This window comes from Triturus cristatus, chromosome 4_1 (assembly GCF_964204655.1).
Source record: "Triturus cristatus chromosome 4_1, aTriCri1.1, whole genome shotgun sequence".
In the NCBI taxonomy this organism is placed as follows: Eukaryota; Metazoa; Chordata; class Amphibia; order Caudata; family Salamandridae; genus Triturus; species Triturus cristatus.
Window position 1 is genome coordinate 355,815,253 of NC_140585.1, and position 15,109 is coordinate 355,830,361.

Consider the following 15,109-nt stretch of genomic DNA (forward strand, 5'->3'; position numbering starts at 1 on the left):
GCCCAATCCTCAGTCTGCATCCTGTCCTGGCAGATTCCTTCTGGCCTATCTTCAAAGAGTTGGGTTCATCATCACCATAGGTAAATATAATTCTGCGAAAACTGTCATTGCACCGGTTCTCTTTTTCCAGGTACCGTTTATTGATCATTACTATGACATTGCTATATTTAACTTTAATTTGCTTCTTGGAAGAATGTGTTTAAACTGTAATTGATTCTGACTCACAAAATTATTGATTTAGATGAAGATTTTGAAACTTTTGAGTTTGTGGTTATTTCAAGTTTAAAGTTAAAATGTCATTTTCTACCTTAAACTATCTCAGCAACCCGATTCATTGAGTAAAGGAATTAAGGAGATCAAATTAGTAAGACTTCGTAAAGGTGAAAATCAAATTACAGGTAAAACTCAAAATTGATGACAGCAGGGTTTACTAGCACATCTGTGTGAATGTTTTGGGCCCAGGTGAGTATAAGGCATGTGTGTGTAACCAGAGTTGGTAACCCTTTGCTCTATCAGTTTTCCTTTGGTAGCAGAGGCATGGTTAGGTTCTAGTTAGGTAGAAAATATTGTGGATTTAATTATTTGATTTATGCACCAACGACCACTATTCGTTATTTGTTATGTATTGTTTCATGTCGTCTGGAAATTCCCGGAATATTGAATAGTGGATGGCTAATGGAAGCCATACTGCAGTGAGGTTACTGTCTGGATCAGGAAAGTGCTGAAAGTTATGTAGGACTAGGAGCACTGGTTGCTGGAATTGCACTGACGTCGCAGAGAGGTTGAAACAGTGGGCGTGTGACTGACGCAAATTGTAAAGGAGGGGATAGTAGTAAGGAGCAGAACTGACGTCATCGAAAAGACAGCGCTGGTATTGGTCAGACCACGAGCGTGAGCTGGAACCTGATTGGGTGACTGAGTAGTGAAAGCTGTTTTAGGATTGGTTGATCAGATTTGTTTCTCATTTTCCTTTTGAAGTGAGTCGCCCTGACAGAAAAACTCGAGGATTCTCAGATTATCGTTTCCTACATCGAGAATCTAGAATGTATGGTGAAGAGGAAAATGTAAATTATAAAGAAGATTAAAAATGTCTTCAAGTAAGATAAGCCTGTGTTGACTAGAGAGGGAATTCCTATTCCGCCACCTAAAACGCCTACTTCATTTATGATGGAGAGAGGATATCATACATGTGTATGGATGGAGAATTGGATAGAATATACAAAGAGTGATGGTGTTTTAGCTTTTCCTGAACATGGTACGTTTAATGGGAGAAGTCTTCAGAATTTGAGGATGCGGATGAATGATTTAGACCCGAAACCTAGGCTAACGCAGTATAAGGCATTAGAATAATAGGAGACTGAATCACATGAACGAGAGAAAAACCAGAGTGGAACATATACGGGTCATTTTCCTAGGTATCTGCATGATTCCCGTGAGGGTCAGATGAAGCAATGGAGAACAGCAATGGTATCTGAAGGTTTTTATCCAGTGTTCATTGCTGAGGAACAGTCAGGGGGCAAGAGTAAAGAGAAAACAAAACACCTGAAAGTGACAGGATATGGCGAGTCAGATGATGAATTATTAGAGGACATTTTAACTAAAAACCCTCCACCATATCAAGAAGGACCAAGTAGTCACCCCAAGTGCACCAGTACTAGGAACACCCTTGTTTCCACAAATCTTACATGATCCATCAGTTAAAAGTGGACTTCAAGATAAGGAAAAAGAAGCACTAAATAAAAAATAGAGAGGAATTACAGAAAATAGGCCAATTAAATTTGAATCCTGAAGCATCAACAATACCAGTAACTATAGGTCCCATTGTTCCTTTGTATGGAGACAAGGTAAATTGCCCGAAAACACAAGCTGTAATGACTCCTTTAAATAATCCTAGAAAGGAAATTGTAATAACGGACGATCAAGCAAGTGAGTGCAATTCAGTGATTTCATTAATGGATCTACCAATAAGAGAATCAGTAAGTGAAGCCCTAACAAGAGTTATGCCCAGCAGTTCAAGAGAATGAGGGTCTGTGGTATCCCCAAGAGCAAGAAGTTCACAAGCAGTAACTCCAGAAGATCTGGAGAGATGGGCACAAGTAATAGAAAAGAAAAGTTCAACCCCAAAGATATTGGATATTTACAAACTGAAAGTGGAATTGGAAGAGTTGATAGCTGGACATGAGGGAATAGAACAATTGAATACTTACAGTGAGGAAGAGTTGTTTATATGTAGGAGTATAACAAATGCAAAAATGTTTCATGAGAAGTTGACAGAGCTCGCTTCAGAGATGAGAATAGATCTAGGGAGATCAAAAGTGCTACAGAAACCATATCCAGTGGCGTTTACTGACAAAGATTTAGAAAATATGAATGTGTCTGGAAAGAAGTTACAGGTAAAGGAGTTGATTAATATTTTGCAAAAGTGGGGAGACCTTGACAAGTGGAGAACAAGGTGGACAAGGAAGGAGGCAGCATAGGCGAAAGAAGCGTCTACTGCATATCTGTTAAGAGACAGGAAAAGTTAAAAGATTGTGTCCTATGAGAGAGGTACCTGGTGGTGGATATGTTCATTTACCATGAAGTCGACAAGATATTTTGTAATTTACAAACGATTTCCCTAAACAGAGAAAAACCAGTTGAATGGTACAAACAGGTTGAGAGGTTTGTGAAAGTTTCGAAGGTTCTGTTGAGATTTGGATGGTCTGTTTGATATAGTGGTACCTGCCGATTTATGAACAGAATGTAAGATCACAGTTGATTGGCCAAGTGAAGAGTATCCAAGAGATGCGAAAACAGGAGCACCCTCAAATGATGTGATAAAGAAATATCACCAAGTAATTACTTTCTTTAAAGGGAAAATTCCTCCTAAGGAAACAGATTGGGTAAAGATAGATAGAACAACCAAGAGCTAAATGAATCTGTTCATGCATATTGGGAGCGATTGTTACAGGTGTTTAAACAGTATAGTGGCTTTTAGAACATTGCAGATAAGATATGGGTCATTTTGTGTATCAGTTTGTGTACGGTCTGAAACCAGAAATTAGTCAGATGATTTAAAAACACATGTTGTGTTAGCAGGGAAAGTCTATTGATATTCTGAGATACGTGAAATATTGTGGGGATGATATTGAGGCAATGCATAAAAAGCTAAAAGAAAACGATATGGGCACAAGTGAAATTGGCAGAACAGGAAGTTGAATAGTCAGGCTGATGGTCAGATGGAAGAACAGAATCAGAGTGATCAAGTGGCGAATTGTGGTAAATCAAGAGGACGAATGAATAGAGAGTATGCAAAGAAGAAATTTCCTTGTCATGGGTGTGGAAAGCTTGGACACTGGAAAAACAAGTGTAAGAATATTCAGAATAATAACAGGCCAAACCAAAATTTAAATCCACGGACGCAAAATGAGGTGCTTATGAATCAGCTGCAGCAGGTAGTTAATAAGCAGAGTCAGGTGCCACCAGCCCCTATGCCAAATTTTGTCAATCAGCCAAAGTACAGTGCGGATGCCGGATTTCAAGGAGGAAGTTGTAAGAAAAATTCTGTGATTTCACAATACCTTTCACAGAATATTGACGAAAGTGAAAATGAGCAATGACGGTACCTGAGGGGGGGGAGGGGGGGGAGGAAGAGGAGTGCGTACTTGGTGCATCCTTGCCGGTAGATCAGTCAGGTCCATTTATTGATGGGAAAGGGGAAGGCAATGATATAACTTTTCTGTTGGATACTGGTGCTACCCGTTCTACTGTGAGAACAGCAGACATCCCAAACCTACCCCTCTCGGGAGAAGCTATCCAAGTAGTCAGTCTCAAATCAACAGATTAGAACCCCAATTACAGAACCCATGGAAGTGCACATTGGAAATTTAAGAGACCTGCATAGATTCGTAGTCTGCGATTCTGGTCCAGTGAATTTACTAGGAAGATATCTGCTGTGCAAAATTAATTGAACAATTTATTGCACAACGGATGGTGTTGCTCTTCAAACCCCTGATGAAGATATTGTATATAAGATAATGCTTGCCAAACAAGGTACAGAGGTAGATGAGATGTATTTTTTAATAACTATAGATGACTTACCAGAAGATTTGAAAACCGTGAATCCAAAGGTATGGGATTTCACTGGAAAAGAAATAGGGCTAATGGCAAATGTAGACCCAGTGAAGGTGAATGTGAAAGAAGATTCAGTTTATCTGAATACTAGACAATACAAAATGAGTCCTTGCAGAGGTCCCCCGCATCTGCAGAAACCGAACGGCGAGAGCCTTCTCCTACATCGCAGCCAAGAACTGGAACAAGCTCACTGTGAACATCAGACGTTCCTCGACCCTGCACACGTTAAGGAAAGACCTCAAGATCTGGCTCTTCGACTGATCGGATCTCCAACCCCCCAGTGCCTTTAGACCCTCATGGGTGAGTAGCGTGCTTTACAAACCCCTGATTGATGGAGTCCAGAAGTCAAAGCAGGAGGAGCTTCAGAGATTGACTTAATGATTAAACAGGGCATCCTAAAAGATGAGTAGTCCTTGTAATTCACCTATATTAGGACTTAAAAAGCCTAGTGGAAAATATAGGATAGTACAGGATTTAAGATTAATAAAATTGTAGTGCCTTGCTGTCCTGTCCTGTAGTGTCCAATCCAGCAGTGATTCTTTATCAGATACCCTGGAATGCAGGATGGTTTACCATAATTGATTTATGTCAGGCTTTTTTCTCTATTCCTTTACATCCAGACAGCCAGAATCTTTTTTCTTTTAAATTTGAAGATCGTATCTTGGCATGGAACCGAGTTCCTCAAGGGTATACAGAAAGCGCCTCAATTTGTAATCCAATACTAAAAAAGTGTCTTGAGAAGTTAGTTACGCCCAGAAATTCAGTCCTAGTTCAATATATTTTTGACTTGCGTGTGGCATCAAAATCCCGAGAAGACTGTTACTGATTCATTTGCATGTCTAAACCAGTGTCAGAGAAATTACACTTCTGTCAGACAGGAGTAAAATACTTGGGTCACAAAATAGAAAAAGGAGTGAGAAAAGTGACCCCTGAGAGAATTAAAATAATCAAGCAGATGAGACACAAAGATCAGAATGTTTGAGTGGTGGGATACGGTCGACAATGGATTGTAGGTTTTTCTTTACTAGCGAAACCATTAATTCAGATGACACGAAAGAGTGAAAGATCCAATAGTCTGGGATGATGAAAGTGTGGAAGCATTTGTAAAATTGTCTATGTGAGGCCCCTGCCCTAGGTAGGCCTGATGATACGAAATAAGTTGCACTGTTCTGTTGTGAAAGAGTTGCGCGCTTTCAGTCCTGACCGGAGACATTAATTAAGCAGACGTCCAGTCGCATATTTTTCTGCTACTTTGGACCCTGTGTCTTCAGCATTACCTGGCTGCTTAAAAGCAGTAGCTGCTACCTGTAGGAGTCTGGAGCAAAGTGAGTAGATAGTGATGGGACATCTAGTAAAGGCCTATGTTCCACATTCAGTCGAGATTCTTTTAACAAGAACTCAAACACAGCACCTTACCCCTAGTCGGATGACTAGGTATGTAAGAACAATTCTGGGAGCAGAAAACGTGAGCGATTAGGTGTACAATGGTAAACCCTGCTACTCTATTGCCAGATCCATGTTGCGAAGTGAAAGATGAAACAGAACAGGATTGCTTAGATGTGACTAAAATGCGCACTAAGCCCCGTCCTGATATACAGAAAGAGCATGAACTATTTGACAATGGCTCTTGTTTAAGGATTAAAGGAGGACTGAGTGTAGCTTATGCAGTTTGCAAAATATCTGGGGTCATTGAAGCATCCTGTTTACCGGGAGTCAAGTCTGCACAGGTAGCTGAATTGGTGGCCTTAATAAAGGCATGCAAAATTGGGAAAAATTGGAAGATAACCATATTTACAGACATTCAATATGGTTACGGGTTTGTGACCGAATTTGGCCAGCTCTGGATGCAGAGGGGATTTCTGACTTCAGGATCCCCCATACGAAATGGGAAATTTGTGAAAGAATTGTTGGAAGCAATACAATTGTCAAACAAAATAGCAGTGGTCAAGTGTGCTGCTCACCAGTCAGGAAAGGACTATGTGGCAGCCGGTAATCGATATGCTGACCAGATTGCTCAATATTGTGCAAGAAATAATGTGGCATTGAATAAGTAAATTGAAACAAGTGGAATCAGCTGCCTACGTATGCTATTCTCAGCTTCTCAGGTTTTGAGGTGAGACAGTTGCATGATGAAGTAGAAGTAAGTGAAAAGGAAAACTGGATAAAATCAGGCTGTGAAAGGAGGGCAGAAGATGACGTATGGGTGTACCCTGATGGCAGACCAGTCATGCCAGACTGCTTACTTTCTCAAATAGCAAGAATGTATCATGGAGACACTCATGTAGGAAGGGACGCAATGATCAGACTATTTAGACAAGATTGGTATAACCCAAGGTTTAGGGTTGTCGCAGAAAGTCTGTCAGAGAGGTTTAGTCTGTCAACAAATAAATCCAGAAAGAAAGACCGTGGTCAGTTGGGGAAAAAATTGGAAAGGAAGAAGGACAATTCATAAGATTACAGCTTGATTTTATAGAGTTACCACCGAGCAGGGGAATGAAGTATATCCTTTTCATTGTGTGTTTGTTTTCACGATGGGTGGAGGCATACCCCACTAAGAGAAATGACAGCATAACAGTTGCAAAATTATTGTTAAGAGTTAATTCCAAGTTTTGGTTTTCCAGTAACTTTGAAACCAGATCGAGGACCTCATTTTAATGAAATATTTTGATATATCTGTGAAGCATTAAAAATTGAACAAAAACTGCACTGTGCATACCGCCCAGAGGCTTCTGGAGTGGACAAGCAATTGAATTGCACAATCAAGTCCAGACTGGCAAAAATGTGAGCATCTACATCACTGAGTTGGCCAGACACATTTCCCCTTGTATTGAGGGGACTCCAAAGTATTCCTGACAGAAAAACAGGATTGAGTCCTCATGAGATACTCAGGGGAAGGGCAATGAGACAAGCATTTATACCAGGACATAAATTGCTGAATAGATCTGATGATCTGGTATTGGACTATTGCAAAGGATTGGCTGACCTAGTGCATTCTGTCTCACCAGGTTGGAGAAGACGCAGCTGCCAGGCGCATGATTTGAATCCTGGAGACTGGATGGTAGTGAAGCACACCAGAAAGTCGTGCCTAGCACCCAGGTGGGATGATCCACGTCAAGTCATACTGGTCACTACTACCGCAGTGAAGTGTGCAGGTTTGCCCAATTGGATGCATGCAAGTCACACAAAAAGGGTTCCAGCCCCTACTGAAAAGAGACCACAACCAACTAAAACAGTTGAGACTGCTGAAGGTTGTGCAGTCGAAGAATCCAGAGTGACAGATTCTGAAGTGACTGACAGAACAACCGAGCACAAGTCAGGAAGGCTGGATACCAGTGGTTGACATACCTGAAGTGGTTATTCAAACATGAAGTAGAACAAGATTAGAAAGACAAGAAACTAGTGACGACCAGATAGGTGTAGAGTAGCAGAACACGCTCAGGAAAAAGTGAACCAAACTACTGGAAATACTGAGCAGGACCAGACGGGGAAAGAAGAACATACTCAGACAAGCAGATCAACCAAAAGACCCGATCAGGGACAGACAGGTATAGAAGAACACGTTCAGGCAGCAGAAGAACCAATTGTAGCAAGACCTGAAAAGGACCAGTTAGGAGAAGAACAAGTTCGGGCGGAAGAATAACAGTTTGAAATAAGACCCAAACAGGAACAGATAGAAGAACAAGTTCAGGCAAATGAAGCCACAACAACAAGACCTGAACAAGGACAGATAGATAGTGACTCTGAAGAAGGGAAATCAGATTATGCCACAACATAACGAGAATAAAAGCTCTTGAGAGAGACAGAGAAGAAAAAAGTGCAGTGCAAGTTAAAAGGGTCAGAAAAGGTGATAACTGGCCAGGTGGAGTCAAAAGGTTAAAATATCATTTGAGATAAACAAGTGAAAACCCAGAACAAGAGAATTAAGTTACTAGTCAGTCTGAGCAGTCAATTGTAAAAAACTCGAAGTCCAAGACAGAGTCTTGAACAATAAGTTCAAGGGTCCTGAATGGACCTACGTGATACTAGACGAATTTGAGAATCTAGATTGAAATGAAGAGACAGATGAAGTAAATGCAGAACAGATTGACGAAGGGGAAGTGAGGCCTCCTTGAAGTACCACATATTTGAATTCACAAGTAAAGAAAAAGAAAGGAAGAGGAATCTTCTTAGACTAAAATGACTGAAGACAGGGTTGCTGAAAGACCAAAACGAAATTGCACAAAGAAATACTGTAGGGCTTGCATATGTAGCATTTTATTAGTGGTCATAGTATGGCTATTTCTAACAGTAGCAGTCCCTTATCTCATGAGAACAGACAAAAAGAATGACAAACACTAATGAAAAGACAGCTACCATGAAAGATAAGATTAGAAATAGAAGCAGCAGATGATAGATTTACATCACACAGTAACAGATAATGACGTGTCTTTAAATTTATTCACTAAATTGTTGTTCCAATTTGTAGACACAATGGAGATTAGTGATGGTTATGTTTGTATGAAATAACCAGCTTCGGTAGCAGGAGCCGTCACATACCATCATTTACCTTTAACGTATGGTATTTCATGTAGCATACTGACAAGTCTATTCTATAGAACAGGAAAACTTCAATATTATTCAAACTTAGATGTAGTATTTTCAGAAATTCCTACACGAAAGAATATGAATCCAGTGCTTAGTAGTCCAGAGGCACAGTTTATGAGTGAATTTTTCTTAACCATGAAGTCAATAGATATAGTGAAGGCACATACGAATAACCCAACATGTTCATTACGTGAAGAAGAAGAGAAAGTGTTTTTGAATTCAGTTGAAGAAAGGAGACCAGATTTCCAGAGAGAAGCTGCTGAACAGAAAACACATACCACCATGGGCTGAGAAAGAGGGAATATATACAGCTGGCAAAGCACATGCTGCGATGTCCCTAGACTTTGTGAAGACAGGGAAAACATGCCTCCATAGATTAAAGCCAGACTAACAATGTATTTATTGGTTTCAGTGAGTGTGAACATAACTTCCCCAACCTCCCAGAATTAGGACTAAAAGGGGGAACTGATCCACTATTTCCTGGGGTTTGCTGCATGTATAGAAATAATGCTCATTATAAGCTGGCTGAAAGGTGGTACAGGAGTTGCTACTTTGGAATATTATGTCCGAAGATCTATGTAGTAAAAAGAATCACTGGAATCAATGAAAACACTAATGAACTAACATGAAGAGCTAGTTTTTCAGAAATAATAGCTGACATTTTTGGTGCATTGATACCTTCAGTGGGAGTCATTCTGAATTCGCATAGAATCTGTTAATTGTCAAAAGTAGTTGATCATCTTTCGACTGATACTGCTGAAGGTTTCTTGATGAATACACAAATGATTGCAATTAGGTCTATGGTTTTACAAAATCTACTTGATATATTATTGGCAAAGGAAGGCGGAGTCTGAAAATGCTGAAAGAGCAACATTGTTGCACTTACATACCCGATTAAAGCAAATAAATCAAAGTATATATTAAGAATATTATAAAACTTCAAGAAGAATTGAAACCACTGGAGGTTGACAGTGTATAGGAAAGACTAACAGTATTTCTTCAATAGGGACTTGGTTTACTAATCTTTGTAAAGGTATTACAGGTCAAGTAGTCTTTCCATTATTTGGTATAACAATAGTTTTAACGATAATGATGTGTAAATGCTGCCGAAAAAAGGAAAGGAAGAAAATATGAAGTGAATGGAAAGGGAAAGAAAAGTAAGTATGAAGAGATCCAACTAGAAGAAATGAAAGCAAAATTATACAAGAGAATGAAAGATTTGAAAATTCAAAATTAGGATAAGAATGAAAAGGGTGGAAAAGAAATTGAGACATGCTAAAGTTGCCATCTGATTGGGATGGGTGATTTTGTGATGGCTCAAAAATGCCATCAGAGAGGGGATTGATGGTGCAAGGACTCGTAAAGAAGAGACTTGCTCAGAAGCAACCCTCTCATTTAACTTCTAACATTGTATTAACTACGCATTGTGTAAAATTAATAAGCACCACATTAAATATAAGAGACAGAAGCTTGCTTATGTGTTCACTAATAAATAACTCAAGCGAAATTCTAAAATGGCTGCTAACAGGAAATCTTTATTGCGCATGCGTCAACTGCATCTACGTAGTAGGACGAGCTGTTGCTTGGTGGGAAATTCTCGTGCATGAGCAGACGCTATTAAAATGGCGGCTTGAAAGCTCACATGCTTGCCATCTGACTTGCTGAAACTAAACCATGCTATTTTGCTAATGCGGGGAAAGCATTAATAAATAATTGGGATTAGAGTAGAGATAGGTGGTATACAGTGAAACCATTTATTTTTAAAACATTTGTGTTGTATGCAGTATGTATAAAGCGCAGCTATCACCCAACGGGTATCTTGGCACTATAGTACGTGAATCAATCAGTGGAAGGTATTGGGAGTGGATTAAACAGGGTATCCTCAGAGCTGTCAAGCTCTAGGGAAAAACCATGTTTTGATCATGTTTTTCCTGAACTGCAGAAGATCGTGGGACTGTAATTTCCAGAGGGAGGTTATTCCAGAGTTTGGCAGCAGCCGAGCTAAACTCCCTAGCTCTTCGAATTTTGGGAGCCATCACCAAACAAGCAGTGGCGGAACGAAGACACCTTGATGGAGTATACCATGTAAAGGTCTCCTGAAGAGGTTTGGGTCCAAAACCATGAAGGGCCTTGAAGGCCAGGCAGAGAGACTTGAACTGAACCCTCTGCATTATTGGCAACCAATGAAGCTCTGCAAGGGCCAAGGAGCCTGACGAGCGGCGTGGTTTCATCAGTGCCAATTTGGCCACCAAGGTTTGGACTCTTTGAAGACGTTCAACCAAAAGTTTTGGGGCCTCCAATAGTAGAGCATTACAATAGTCCAACCTGCTGAGGAAAATACTTCCAACGACCAGCGCTCTGGCCTTCTTTGGCAACATTGGGAGTATCTTCCTCAAAGCTCTGATCAGGGAAAAGCAATTCCCCACCACCTTATTTACATGTATTTTCAAAGTTAAATTAGCATCAAGCATAACTCCTAGATTACGTACTGCTTTAGCCGGAACCAGAGTAGACATAGTTGAAGGCCAAAAATTATCAGAAAATGGGGGAGGGACTTTCCCCACAGCACAATATAAGACTTCAGTCTTATCTGAATTAAATTGAAGTGAATTGGCTCTTAGCCAATGGCCAGTGTCCTGCATGCTGTCATGAAATGCTACCAGAGGAATTGACTGATTTCCCTCTAGGGAGAAGAGGAGCCGAGTCATCGGCATAGTTCACCAATTTCACACCATGCGCCTTTATGATTTCAATCAAGGGTCTCAAATATTGAAGAGAATAGGGTTTATCGCTGATCCCTGAGGAACGCCATGATGAATGTTGGAAAACTTAGATTGATACGGCGGGAGGGAGACCACCCGACATCTGCCGGAAAGATAGGAACGGAACCATTCTAGAACCGTCCCTGACACCCCAAACTCTTCCAACCTGGTCAGCAAAATATCATGGTTGCCCGCAGTCGAAGATCATCTAACACGGTCACTAGAGCAGTCTCAGTTCCATGGCCAGGTCGAAAGCCAAACTGAACATCTAGCCTGGAGTTGGACTCCAGGAACTGAGACAGAGTTTTGCTGACCAGTCGTTCAATGATTTTGATCGGATATGGTAAGAGAAATTGGTCTAGTTACCAGCGCAGGACGGGTCGAGTGTCGCTTTTTTCAAAAGTGGAGTGACCACAGCCCGTTTCCAGCATGCTGGTACTAGTCCAGAAGTTAGAGAACTACTAGTCTTTCTGACCTTAGTGTGCATTTGGGCCTCTCGTATGAGTCCAGAGTCTGTCATATGACCTCCGCGCATGCCTGATGAGATTGACCCGGAAGAGTGACGATAACTCTTGAACGCGATCCAAGGACACAAAAGTTACATACCCTGGAAACAAGCACTAAAGACCTCTGGATGAATAGATGTTCATGACAAAAATACACAAATGTTTCTAATAAGATGTGAATACGGGTGGGAATAACATTTTTGAATACAGATTATGGGGTTGGATCTTTGAACAATGGAATGATAGACTAAGATGAGGTATAAGCATGGTGTGATGATCACCCCCATTGCCTGTCCAATCAGAGTTAGTATTTTCACAATATTGAAACATTAATGGGTGGTACATGAATATTGAAAGGTATTATTGAGATAGTTCTAGTTAGTCAATGAGAGATTTGCTGAATGCTGCAGAGCTCAGGATGCTGTCGGAGTGACTGATGAAGAATCTAATGCAGAACCATCTATTCTAGATTAATTCATTAGAAGATCGCGGAAGAATCTCGAGGAGGGAGAGAGTGTCAGAGAGGGGTGCTACGTAAGCGTCGGTGTTAGAGAGGTCAACTATCCTGTCCTGAAGCCTTTGTCACCTGATGTTTCCCAGGGGACCCTTACCTGCCCTTTGGCAAGGGGGTTGGTTTTCACACCATCCTAGGTAACCATTACTTCCATGAATGTGTAGATGTTCTTTTCTCTGTGTCCTCTCCTTTCTGCGCATAAGTCATTGTAAGATATAAAGTATGTGTTTGATGATTGATTTTTGAATCTTCCTTCCTATGAGTGACGGAGACTGTACTTTGAAATGGTTCACATGAAAATAATTTAGATAGATTTAAAATTTCCCGAGTCTATGGTTATTTCATTGCAATGAGAGAAATAATTCATGTCATTTCACCATCAAGTAGTTCAACTAATGGTCCGCTGACCAGAGGAAAGAACTTTTTGATCAGTGAAAGATTAGTTGAGAGCAAGAGGTGATTAATCTTGAAATGTTAGGAAATCATAAACTTTGATCCCAGCAGTTTTACCGGACGGAGTGTATGTGTGTTTATGGGCCCAGGTGAGTATATGGTATTAGAGTACCTGTTGCTGGTGAGCCGCTGGATCAAAGGCATCACAGTAAAAGGCTTTTTTAAACACGCATCATAAAACAGGCTTATCAGCACAGTCCAGATGTGTGCCTCATGCTACAAGCATCTAAAAACACCACAGTCCAATGACAACCCTTCTAAAACACCACAACCCTGATGTTTTATTTGAATGTCTCTAAAACCTCCCAATACATGTAGCACAAGCTAGCAAGAAACTGTACATTGGATGGCATGTATCTGTAGAGGCACATTTTAAAGCTTTGCCTTTGAAAGCCAACTGTGACCGGGGCTGTCAAAATCCAGATCGGCTTTCAAACAAAACCCAAATACGTTCTATTTACTGCAGTTAAAAAAAAACCACACATTACAAAAACAAAGTGCTCATTACAACAAAACAAAGTGGCAAATATGTTTTCTACAACATAAAACTAAAAGCCTGAAGACACATTACATGTAGTATCCATTTGCGTTCATATATGCTTTATAGACTGCCTTGACGTCTATCATTTTATCACAACAACCACAGAATATTTTAAGACACTCCATGTTTTATGTAATAACATGCTACATTAAGCTTCACTGAAATCAAATAGGGGCCTAGCTGTGCATAAGTCAGTTTGCCATACACAAAATACATGAATACACAATGTACTAATACAAACGTGAACAATGAACCTGGCATATAAAGGATATGTAACATCTGTATATAGAAAACATGTACAAAATAAACATTGTTAAACGTAATATAAAGCAATACTTATGTTAGTTACATTGAGCATACAGATTTAACAATGTAATTTATTTACCAGCTCACTGTTAGTGGTGGAGTCAATTCTGAATTTGCAGTCTTGTCTCTCTGCTCCTCTGGACTATCTTCCGAATAGTGGCAACATTTCAAAAGCCTGTGAAGCTCATTTATTGTTCTGGGGAGTGCCACGAGTTGTGAAGGTCAACAAGTGGTATTTCATGGGTGGCAAAGACACGTGTGGTAACGTCGTACAACTAAATAAAGCCTTAAAAATAGACCATTTTTGTCCTGAACCAGCAAACAAAGTAGTTGATTTCCTGTTTTCATACTAAAAGGCCGTTTTTTGTGCTGAACCATGGGTCTTCTCTGTCCTGGAGTTATTGCTTTTTTTGTAACCAATATAGTCATCCAGGGCAGCTTAAGGTTAAAAAAGGCCTAAGCTAATTTATTTTTCTTGCACCGTTTAAATGAGCCTTATTTCCTGTATGTGAAAATGAATATCATTTTCTGTTTCTTGAACAGTTAAACACAAAAAAAAAAAAAAAAAAAGACCTGACCTCAGTTGTAATTCTTGCAGTTTGAAGGCCTCATTGCTATGCGTGAAAACTTTTCCGTTTTTTTTGCACTGCTACAGAAAACAATGAGGTAATTTTGTCAAGCCACTATAAAAAGCCATAATGCTACTCACACATGCAGACAGACACCTCCTCACACACGGCTATGCACAAATTGACCAAGGCACAAATGCACGTGCATGCCTGGATGCAAACACAAGTGCAAATACATGTCTGCATGCACACAAATATTACTGTCCTCCATATTCACATTATTTCATAAAGGCCATTGATCATAATTGGTAAGCACCAATCGTCAGACTAATAGTTGTGCCCAGTTCACAAATAAAAAAATCTTACCCACACATGTTCACACATTTTAAAACATTTGGTCTTCAAAACCATTATGATGAAAGTCGCTAGTTCCTACAATTTCATGGTAGGATGGGATTAAAGGTTGGGGGTTTGGGAGTTTGTAGGCTTTGTGGTGGACATTCCTGGTCATAGCGAGCTGTAAAATTATGCGAACCATACCCACTTGAGTTTGATGAGAGGTATCCCACTTTATTACTGGCATAGATACAATCTAGTGCGAATGCACAATAAGTCCTTCTCTCTTTATGCTAATATTACTTACATGATTCACCTCCGGTTCAAGTTTTTGATGGCGCTCTATTCTCTAAAACAAAATAAAGATAATAAATTAGGTGCAGAGAATGGCCTGCTGAGAGCTTTAGCTAGGGATATGTAAGCAT

At 40.1% G+C, this 15,109-nt stretch overlaps 1 protein-coding gene across 6 annotated transcripts in view; it reads right to left on the minus strand.

Annotated features, from left to right (window-relative positions):
• Positions 1–15,109, minus strand: part of CAPRIN2 (caprin family member 2) — a 699,936-nt gene that overhangs the window by 404,540 nt on the left and 280,287 nt on the right. For all 6 annotated transcript variants that reach the window (XM_085652361.1, XM_085652359.1, XM_085652360.1 and 3 more), the window contains one exon: positions 14,992–15,033. In XM_085652361.1, coding sequence (XP_085508487.1) covers positions 14,992–15,033 — 42 coding nt within the window. The remainder of the gene's footprint in view (positions 1–14,991; positions 15,034–15,109) is intronic.